An 11,906-nucleotide genomic window follows, 5' to 3' on the forward strand; every position below is an offset into this window, starting at 1 on the left:
TGGAATAAAAAAACAACTGGAACTAACTGTCATGATTTTGTATGTTCAATATTTTGAAAATTTAGTGACAGCATAGTACAATTTAACACTTTTTGCAATGTGGCGTGATTACTACAAAACATCAGCCTGTAGTCAGAGCAGTAAAGCCAGCTGAGGATTTTTTGGTTTTGTTTTTGCATCAAGACAATATTTTAAATTGAAATTACAACAAAAATAGACATTTATACAGAACTCTTTGAATGTAGAAGACTCTGTTGAGAGCAAAAACTGTTAGGAATTTTTTTATAACAAATACAGTTTAAGTCTGATATGCAATCTAAGACAAGAACAAGAAACAATGTTGATGAAGGCAGAACAGTTTTTTTTTTTTCTGCATAGATAAGTCTGTAACAAAATCCTGTGCTTTTGAAACTCCCAGAGTACATAACACTTTCATTAATAAATATTGTGCTTACATCAAATTAACAACAATGTAATTAGCATACACCAGTATAACCCATGTATATTGAGTTTTCCACCTATATTTTAACTACCACATTCCTACTGATGTTGTCCTTCATTACAAAATGTTTGCTGATGAGATGTAAAACTAATGTATACTCAGTGGCCTGAAAATACTATAAATTGGAAAGAAACCTCTCTGAAATAGTGTTAAATTTTATCTCTCTTGTTATGAACGGAATCCAAACAAGAAAAAAAAAATAGAAAGGCGTTATATTTTTGTGTTAAAGTTTTTTGAAACAGGATTAAACTACAATTCACTTCAGACAATTTATAACAACTAGATAGCATTCATTTATACCTCCTAACAATCAATACATTTTATCTTAGTAAAAATTCATAAACAGAAGATAAAACTAAGTACAAAATCTTCAAAGGAAAACTACCATGCTTTCTGCTGAAAACAACAGAGTATTCACCATTGATTTAAATCAACAAGATCATATCATACATATTCTCTGTTTCCTAGCTAAGCTCTTGCTCCAGTTGTCAATCATTGTTTCTTATGGAGGGAGCTAAGTGTTCCCTACTTCTCCTACTCCCCAGCAAACTCTAGGTTAATAAATAAATTCCAATTGCTGCAGATTCAATAAGTATTATTTACATTAGTTTGTATTAACTAAAATATATATTTAGGAATGGCTAAGCGATTCCAAGAGTGTTGAAGTCAGAGCTTAAATGACGCAACCTCATAGGTAGGTCGGCTTGTCTCTTCAAACTCAAAGCAAAAGAAGACCCATCTAAAACCAACTTGCTTGTTCTTCAAAAATAACTGATGAAATGAATGCAGCAAAGAAAGAAAATTATCCCATGCATTCCCTAAGAGCAGCATCCATAGCAAGCCCCCGCAAAAGCTCTTCCAAGAGCAGTAAAAACAATGTCTGATTTCATATAAATTTGAGTTATTTTATTTCCCTGAACTCCCAGCACGAAGCCTAGCTCATCTGGGTTCCACCGACATGGTCACTGAGTAAATGACAAAACGTTGGGAGGCCTATCAGCAGCACTGGCCAGCCGGCCTGCCCATGTGGTTACCTTTTGCCAAGTGTCCAGCAGCCGGATTCAAGGGTGACACTGAACTGGATCTCTTTTATCTGGCAGTAGATTTCACAAAAATTGCAAAACGTTGTATTAAATTTAACAACTCACACCTTCGTACGGTAACTGCCTGCGAAACTCAAGTAAAAACTGTAAGGCTACCAACCCCATTGCTGAAAGCTGCTTGCTGAGCATGAACTCCCCTCCCTGAGCAGCTCTTCATGAGCTATTTCCACCCTTTCACCCTCATTTCTCTCTGACGCAGGTTATTTATGGCTGACTGAGGTTTCAGAGGCACCTCAAGGGGAAGCCCCAAGGATTTTTAGCAAGCTCTTGATACTGGATCAATTCTTTAACCAAAGCACACAGAGTTTTCTCTACCCCAGTGATATTTTTTCCCACTCCATGTACAGCAGTACATGGTATCAGCTCTCACACCCAAGTTTTGCAGGGATGGATGCTAAAGTAGTTGGGGTAAGGGAGATTTTGCACCAGACAAGAGAATTTGCAAGGCAATGCACATAGCAAGATTTTCAAGGTAATACATGTAGCAAGAAACCCTTTCCTGAAATACTTAATATCAATATAATGAAAACCTCATTTTTTTCATTTTATTCAGTCAATTATATTTTTATTTGATGAATTCTCTTCCAGAAAATCATCAGTGCTAGGTACAGCAAATGCATGTGCATGTATTTACGTAATTGTGTGTATTTTTGCCTAGGTTACTATCATTAATGAAAAATATATATATGATCTTTATCACACCTGGCACTAACATTAAAAACTGTACTGTAAATAAGGATGGATTGCACTAGCAAAAACAGTACAAGTTTCATGTCATTTCATATCCCAAAGTGTTCTTCAGCTCTGCCATTGCTGTTTTTGGCCCTTTCCCTGGCCACTGGAAGAAGTGCTTTCTGGTCCAAAGTCCATTCTCCTGTCAGTCACAAGTTCAAAAAAAAAAAATCTTCCAAGGCAAACTGCAAGCTGCAAAACTGTGTTAGTTTACGCTGCTGTTGAAGTGAAGAATCCCGCAAAACAGCAAGTCTGGACATTTGGCTCACACTCCTGTTGCAGGGGAACTCTGGAAGACTGGCACTTTGGCTGACTGCAGATGGTAGCAGTGATGCTCTCATCCTCTACTCTGTCCTGGTGCTGTGTCCTCCAGCTCTTGGAAGAGCATCTGTTCCTCCTTCTGTCTAGAACATCTTTGGAGATGTTCTTGACACCTTCTTCAAGGTGGCGGGGGGTTGAGTTTCTCAGTAGTGCAGTTTGCTTCCCTCCATCCTGGTTAGAAGACTGTGAAGCTCCCTCAGTGAACAGGCGTGGTGGTCAACTAGGTCGCTATTCCCATCTCTGCTGGAGAACAGGTTCTGCATAGCCTGTTCTGAGGGTGTTCCTGTGCGTGTGTTTTTAAAAAAATTCTTACTCCTAGGTTAATTGTGAAACAAATGCTGACAAGTCTGGTAAAAATCTGACTAAATTAAGCTACACTTTGCTCTTATTTTTAGATATTGTCCTCAATTTCTGAAGTTAATAAATTTCATATAGGTGTTTTTGTGTTAGCACATCCACTCCTTAATATACGCTAAATACCAAAAAATGCATCAGATTTTGTTACTGATCTAGCTGCAAAGAAAATGTATTGGACAGTTCTGTTCAAGAAGTGGTGTGAATTTCAGCTGGAAAGAGTCAATTTCTCATAGGGATATTTTCACAAAGTGATCAGCTTCAGTGAATTCCAGGATCTGAATTCAGCACTAAATGAAAGGAAGAATCTCTCAAATAAAGCTTTGTTTTTTGTTCAGCAGATAACCTGAGTAGCTGTCAGAAAATCTTCCTGTGCATATTTCAGTGTTTGCTTATTTTCATAATTTTCTTCCTTTCATAATCTTTCCTTAGTGGACAAGTCACTACTGATTTTGGTCAGCCTCAGCCTAGGTGTACGCTTGTGCAGCTCCATTTTGAGGCACTGATGAGCAGCTGGAGCACAGGACTGGGCAAAGATTTATGGGACCCCAAATCTAAATCCAGCTATGCCAGTTTCTTCATCTTTCTATGTGTTAGCTTTTCTTGCCATGCTTTGCCCAAAATGTCATCTGTTTAGGTTAGTACAATGTATCTATAATGCAAGCAGAATGGAGTCTTCCACTTAAATAGGATTATTAGGCATAAACAATCAACAGCAACAACCTAAATATAGGTAGAATGAGCCTGGGAATAACCCAATTCATTTATTTCATACTTTGCAGGTAGTGGTTTCTGTTCAAAACGAGGAGTGTTACTTTATCAGCTTCACCTTCCTGACAGCTCTAAGTGATTGTACCTTAGAAGAGCAGGAATGTTCGGGAAATAAGATTTGAGTTTCTCAAGGACAGCGTTAGCCTTTTGTTTATGTTAGTTTGTGGAAAGGCGCTGTGGGTCACGGGAGCTCGCTGTTGAGGTGCGGAGCTGTTAACAAATGGCTGGTTATGGTACGCGCTGTGCGACTGGTCTGGCTTGCTCAGTGAGCAGAGCCTTTCAATAATAACATTGTTTAAATTGCCTTATATAGTAAAAGAAGATGCATTTTCGCTCAGAATTTCACTAGTCTGTCTTGAATGGTAAGTATCAGAGTTTGTCCTTGAGTTTCGGCTGCTGTATTTCTTGTATCTCATGCACCGTAGATCTTTCATTATCTTCACAAAGTAACTTCTGAACTTCACTCCAATGAATGCATAGAGCACGGGATTCAAGCAACAGTGTAAGAATGCTATGGCTTCTGTGGTATATTTTGCATAAGCCATTTTCTTTTCACTGTCACAAGATTTGTCCATCTTGCCCAGATTTGTGGCTGTCATGAGAAGAACGACGTTATGGGGTACCTGGCAAACTAGGAAAACGACTACAATTAATACAATCACACGGATTGCTTTGTTTCTTTTGGAATTTTGCGTTTGTTGCAAGGATTTGATAATGAATGTGTAGCAAAAAATCATGACAACAAAAGGAATAAAAAAGCCAAATCCAAATTGTAGAATCAGCAGCAATAATTTCAGTGTAAGGCTGTCGGGAGGTTTGTCATACCTGTGATCACAAATCTCTTTGGTTTCATTGACAGAGAAGGTGAAACTTTTACTGTACAGGAAAGAGGAAGTGGAAATTAAACCCGATGCTATCCATACAACCAAACAAATCAGTTTACTGTATGCCAGCATTCTTGTCCTGAGTTTAAATGACTTTGTTGCCTGTACAATAGCTATGTACCGGTCCACACTGATGAAGGTCAAAAGCAGCATGCCGCAGTTGAAGTTGATTGCGTAGATACCTCTGCTCATTTTGCAAACAAAATCACTGAAAATCCATGTGTCAACAGCATAATTCACTGCCCACAGCGGGAGAGTGAGAACAAACAGGATGTCTGCAATTGCCATGTTGAGGAGGTATACATCTGTCATGGACTTGGTTCTTTCATATAAAGTAAAAGTCATCACTACAAAGATGTTACCAACTAGTCCGATGACACAAATCAATGAATATGCAACTGGCAGAAATACTTTTGTGAAGTCTCTGACTTCCGCCTTAGAACATGGTTCTGCAATTAGGTCTTCCTCATAAAAATAATATGAGATATTAGGCTCTGCCTGTAAAAGAAAAGATCACCAGTTAACTACTTAATCACTAGCATTCCTTTCTGCAATTCCTATATGGTAGAAAAATAGTAAGTAACAATGTTGTACAAATACAAGGTACTAGTAGCTTTGGAAAAAATACAAGCACTAAACAGTTTGCTGATTTGCAATGCAAGCGTCATTTATGGAAACTATAATCCATCTGTGCAGTCTTTCCCACCTCTGAACTTCAAACCTATACCAGGCTCATCGCAGACAGTCTGCAGCACTGTTGTCTTCTCCAGGACCACATGATATAAAACACGAGAAGGTCCTTTCATCCCTCACCTCCCAAAGTACACACGTGCTTAATACTCTGGAGAAGTCTTACAAGAACTAAATAATGAATTGGAAAATATACACATGGAAGTTATCTTTTGGGATTTCTCAAAGGATAGCATCTTTATATACACTATGCAAAAAAGATTTATTTGCCATCATGGGGCAGTCTGTAGTGTAAAGGTCTGTCTGTGAGGTACTGGTCTAGGCTTCTTTTAGAATGGGGAGGAACAGACCAGTCTAGAATGTTATTTATTTCATACTAATATAGAAGTCTAAAAAAAAAGGTTAGAATCATAGAATCATTAAGGTTGTAAGATACCTTTGGAGATCATCTAGTCCAGTCCCTCTGCACATGCAGGGTCACCTAGAGCACGTGGCACAGGGTAGTGTCCAAGCGGGTTTTGAAGATCTCCAGAGAAGGAGACTCCACAACCTCTCTGGGCAGCCTGTTCCAGCGCTCTGTCACCCTCACTGTTAAGAAATTTTTCCTTAAGTTCCTGTGGAACTTTTGGTGCTTCAGTTTGTGGCCATTTCCTCTAGTTCTGTTGGTAGCCACCACTGAAAAGGGGCCAGCACCATCCTCCTCACTCCCTCCCTTGAGGTACTTATAGACACTGATCAGGTCCCCTCTCAGCCTTCCCTTTTCCATGCCGAATAGGCCCAGCTCCCTCAGCCTTTCCGCGTAGGGTTCCAGGCCCCTGATCATCTTCATAGCCCTGCGCTGGACTCTCTCCACATCCCTCTTGTACTGGGGAGCCCAGAACTGGTTCAGGTTGACTGAGTCAATCCCCCAAAATGACTTCTCTCTTCCCAACTAGACAGGTAATTGAGGGTGGCCAGCCTGAAAAACAGGTCCTTACACTGTAGGCACTAGGCCTACAGTTAGATTGAGTGCAACCCTAAGTAACCGGGTGCTTTGCCAATGAGCTCTGCTCTAAGATACTTGTTATTATCCAGTTACTTCCAAAAAGAAGGCACTCTTGGACTAGCAGCCACAAAAAGTATGTACTTCCAGATTAAATGATTTATTGGCTTATTGGTTGTTTATCAATTAAATAATTAAACACTTACACTCATTTTGGCAGTACACTTCTGAGAAGGAAATGTGCTGAGAAGGGCTTCAAAATACTTTTCCACAGATTTCTAAAAAGAAGGAGGAAAAAAAGAAGATTGGATTAGGAAAATAACACAACAGAAGTGAAGTAGCAGAGAAACATTTGAAAATAAAACATTTATTCAAAGAATCATGTTGCTTCAGCTATATCAATAATACACACGAGCACCTCAGCAAATCACATTGCTGCACAATGTGCAGTCATGGCAAGCATGTAGTTTGTGTCAATATAATTGAAGAGCAACAGCTTACCTATGGAATGCTTATTTGTACAGCTAATAAATAATATATGAGAATATGTGACTTGTCTCACATTGACTTTGAATCACAGGAAACTAGAGAAAAAATATTTTTTTAAAAAAAACTGTATGGCAGTGGAAATTGATGTATCTATTAAGATGAAAATGAAAGAGTAAAACAGCAGCACATTATTTATGTCATTCCGTAACAACTTTACTATGTTTTAACATGGATTATTGCTTTATTACAGTGGAAAGGGTAGTACTCAACATGGGCAAGGACGGAGTGAGCGCGAGTTTAGCTCACTTGTATCGCTGCACCGTGTACAGAGATCTCTTTTTTTACAGACAGCATAATATTGAAAATTCCAATCTTGGGACAAAATAACTTTCTGGATGTCTGTGGTATCTAATATCCAAATATTTCACAAAAAGTACTTGATTTATTTGCAGAGCCCTGTATGACGAGGAGGCCCTGTTACATTTATTTTGCAGAGAAGGAACTCAAGCATGGAATCATTACAGTAAATATGCAATTGAGATGCCCCTTTCCCTCATCACTTTTAAGTGCTTAGCATTAGGACTTCAGCTGTATATAGGACTGAATCCATTGACTCTGGTTGCAGTGAGACTCAGACTTCTGCAAATCAGACCTCACATCTAAAGTCACAGTTACAGATAAAATGGGGAACATGTCATTAGTGGCGACCTGTACAAACTTGGGATTATCTGACTTGCCTAACCTCACACAGGAACCAGTAGCCAGGAGATTTAGTTCCTCAGTGTTCGCCTACTGTAACCATGAATTCAGCCTTCCTCTTCTTTCTATTATTTACGCGTTCTAGCAAAGCAGTAACTGCAGGGACCAAATGATGTATTTTCTAAGGGTGAGACTGTCATTTTTATTTAGAGTATCTCTGCTTTTTACTACCTATGCTGCTAAGAGGAAGTGCATGCACATCCCATTTTAAGTCTAATCTAAAAAATTCTTCCTGTTTTGGTGTTACAAGCAGGGCAGATGCAGACCAAATATAACTGGGACACTGGGGGAAAGAGAGGAGTGGAGCTCTCTGGAAGGCAGGGAATGAGGACCAGACTCTGTGTGACCCCAGTAGGGACGCAGGCTCATGATAGCTTGCTGCAGGTTTGTAAAAGCCCCCACAAAGTTATGTTAATCAGCATCACTGCTTCGCTGGCTTTCCTGCCCTTTAAATAAATCTTCAACTACCATTCCAACTTCCTCTGCTGCCTTTTCAAAGGTGATTTTCTGAAGCTGCCACAGTGTAATAGCCCAAAAGCCCTCGAACGCCTTCTGAAGCAAGGGTTTAACAGCTAGAGTTGTCTCACGGGTGTACGGAGCTTAATGGGCTGAGCAGTGAAGCTCCACAACCCAGCTGGAGCCTGTCCCTGGCCCCTGTTCTTCAAGCACCCTGAGCCAGTTTTCATCCGCTGCTTTCCTCTCCTCTGCTCCCATTTCGCCAGACACAAGTCCCTTTTCTTGGCCTTTCCTTGCAGCTCCTTGCACTAGGTTGCAATACAGCAGCTCTGCAGCTAGACAGCACTAAAGGAGTACCTGTCTATTATCATTTTACTGTGAAAATAAAAATAAAAATGCTATGATGGATACCTTGCAAGGATATACATGTTTATAAGATACAAAGACAGCCCAGGTCTGTATTTTTTCTATGAAATTATAGCCCTTCGTTGCACTTTTAGTCAAAATAACTCTCAAATTTCATTATAATGAATAGAGGATGAAAGCATAGTGAAGATCTTTAGAAGAGGGGGAGCTCAAATGTTTCCTAAAGCCCATAAGTAGGTATAAGAAGAGAGATTTCCTCACAGTAGCTCTGAAGAGTGGTTCCCTGCTCTTCAGAAGAGCTCAGCGGGAAGCCCGTGGAGAAGAATTACTCGTGCTCATCACAGAGCGCTGCGTTTTCTCCTTAATATTGCAGACATCCACAACTAGTCTCACATCACAGTCACACTTATAAATGTGTGACTAGGGCACTGCTAGTTAGGCATTTATTCACAAAAGGACTCTTCAGCAAAAACTTCTTGAGGCTGGTTGGTACAAGAGAATCAGAAAAAGACTCAAATTGAAACCAGAATTGCAAAGATCAGATTTAGGACCTGATTTAAATCTCTTGAGCTGATCTCTTGAGCTGATTTGCTTTCATGAATTTGAAGCAGCATTCTCTGAAGTTATTAGAAAGATGCACAGGCTGCAAAAGGAGCTGAATCAGATCCCCTATAAATATAATTTTGCTTTCATTTAGGATTAAGATCTCTTCAGTTGTCTTTTAATAGGCAGCTTTATAATCTGCATATTTGGGCTTTTATTTAACATTAATGTATTAGGTAATTATCAAAAAAAATCCATGTAGACATAGATGTATGTTCTAATATTGCTTGTATATTATGCACAAACAGAAGTCTACGCATATATACACAAACACACGTTCTGAATATTAAAGGTTGTATAGGGCTTGTAATCTATTCTTTAGCTTACTATTTTTTCTCTTTACTTCAGTATATTTCATTTTATAGTGGAAGCAATATGACAATACTCAGCAATAAGACTACACTACAATCTTTTCTGCAAACAGATTACTTGGAATTTTACAAGCAAAAGACAACAGATAAAGAAAGACCTCAGGAAAAAGACAGATTTCTACAAGGTAAAACCTTCCCAATACCCAGAGAGAATCACTAAGCATACTCTAAGAACTACTGATCATCCTAAGTCAATCCTACTTACAAGTTCTACTTACATGTGTAGTTTAATACATTCGTCACATATTTTAGATTACTTTTTTTATTTTAGCACTTACCAGATCAGAATTGTGCCTGAAGCTTGAGTCAAAGAGGATGTGTGATTCTGTTGTGGCTGCTGAAGCACATTCACCATCAACCTCGATAGAAGTACACTTTAATTAGAAAAACAAGAAATAACAGCATTAGTTAAAGGTGCAGAGTTAAATTCAAATTATCACCACTTCCTCCTGACATGCCATCATAATAACCTATTTTTATGTAAAGGAGATTATTTAACCCTGTCTATGCTGGAGCCATGCAAGTTGGATGCACGCCATTTACTTCTTAGACTTCCTGTGTAACTATATTAGCTTTCAAATAATTTACCTAGCATTAGAATCTGGTTTATATTGAAGAGCATGTTATCTAAATGGTTTGTCTGAAGTGCTCACACAAAATGTGCAAATGCCCAGGTGAAGAAGAAAAATGCCACCGTATTGGACTGTTTGGTACAAACACTTGTGCTTTATGTACGTGCTGTTCAGTTCTGTTGTTAAAGTGGTTGGAAATAGACAGGAGAATATTTGATTTTATCACTCATTAATTTTAAAAGTTATAAATGTTTCTTTACCAGACTGTTAGTTTAGATTTTGGTGATTACCTATATATTTGCAATAACAGAACAGTAGAAATCCTTCAGACAATATTTATTTCAGAAATTGAGCACATGAACATTCAGTTACAACTTGTCAAGAGGCACCAGACTGCTCTAATACAGGCAGCCAGCTAAACTGCGCTTAATAGAAGGCTGAACCTGAGCAATGCAAGATGTTGGATGGCACACAAGTGTGTTTTTTTTCTCTCCAAAAATGAGCATATGACAGTAAAAGGGGTATTTGTAACATCCAAGTCCTTGACTACAGCTGTGATTAAATCCAAACACTTGCACAAATCACAAATGTAACATGTATAGGCTTATGAACCCTGCAATGAAGGTCTTGCTTTTCCCTGCTTGACAAACACACCCACATTTTGATTACTGCCACTGAAAAGGAATCCTCAATTTTTGATGCATATAGAGCCAAAAAAAGTGTGACATCAATCTGGATTGTGACTTGACAAACTTCAATTGATTCTCTTTAAAATTGAAAATAATTTGGCCTTCTTACTGTTTTTGAAGTAAATCATTGCCTGTCATCACATATTCTGTGGAAGGTTATGATTAAATCCATAAAGGAGTTGAGAAGCTGATTTATGGCTTAGCCAAGTCCAATCCTTGGATGAGAGTAGATGGTTGAGATTCAGTGCAGAGAAGATGTAAAGAGAGAAGGCCAAAAAAAACGGTAGTTGCAGATGGCTGAAGTTATCTCCTTTTTTTTTTTTTTTTTCTGATAAATTAAGCTAATAGGTTGCAACACTGGACCTTAAAAAAAAAGAAGAAAAAGAAACCTAAGTTTGCTCTATTTTGCCTTCTTGATGTTATTTGTATTTCAAAATGCAGTAATGGAAACCTCCTAACTCAATTCAGGTTTCAGACCAGGCTCGTAAGAACTCTTCTGGACTTTCTTGAATAGAAAACTTAAGATTCATTTGTAACTAATTCTCTTGTCTCTGAAGTGCTGTGAGGAATATCACACTTACTGCTGATAAAGTGATTTGTGTATGCTTTTTGCAACAACACATATGCAATATATGCCAGGCAAGATCCTGCTCAGGGAGAACTCCGTTTCTGCCCAAATGCTGCCTGAAGCAGGTCACTGCTTCTTGCTCATGGCCCCTGACATTTAGAAACAAGAGCAGCAATATGGTTAAAAGCAGCACATTTAGACAGGAGCACGCTCTGTGCCAAAATGGACTTCACTGTGGGGCTGCACATTTTTTTTTCTCGTAACTGGCGCTGTAGAGACGAATCTCACATAGCCGGCTTCTTTACATAAAGACTAATACAGCCCCTGGCAGTCATGTAAGTAGTAAATAATGATTAATGTACACAGAAATTCCCCTTGTATTACAAAAATGGACACAACATAAAATCACCAAGCAAGTCCGTAATGATGGTTCTTCACGGGTCCGTAAGGATTGTACTACGTGCCGAAGCCAAGGTTTGTGCTACTGGCAAGAGGTTCCAGCATCTCTCAGACAACAGCCTACATTTAGAATATTATCCTGTGAAAGCCCGTGAAGCAACTAAGTATTATCAGCACTATTCCCCAGAAAGAGAGTTGTTTCAGGCACTTTGGCTTTCCTACAGCCCCATGAGAGGCTCTGCCTCTATTCCCTGTCCAGTTAATCAATGTAATGAGCCGGTTTTGTTCATTAAAA

The 11,906-nt window shown here is 38.9% G+C and overlaps 1 protein-coding gene across 1 annotated transcript; it reads right to left on the reverse strand.

Annotated features, from left to right (window-relative positions):
- Nucleotides 1-4,088: 4,088 nt before the first annotated feature.
- CCR6 (C-C motif chemokine receptor 6) lies at nt 4,089-5,174 on the reverse strand (the record flags this gene model as incomplete). Its single annotated transcript, XM_010225268.2, has 1 exon — nt 4,089-5,174. A coding segment is annotated over one exon (1,086 nt), but the record flags the coding sequence as incomplete, so codon positions are not given.
- Between the last annotated feature and the right edge of the window lie 6,732 nt (nt 5,175-11,906).

The sequence above is a fragment of the Tinamus guttatus genome, unplaced genomic scaffold (assembly GCF_059628265.1).
Source record: "Tinamus guttatus ecotype Peru unplaced genomic scaffold, ASM5962826v1 Tinamus_guttatus_pri_ptg000601l, whole genome shotgun sequence".
NCBI lineage: Eukaryota > Metazoa > Chordata > Aves > Tinamiformes > Tinamidae > Tinamus > Tinamus guttatus.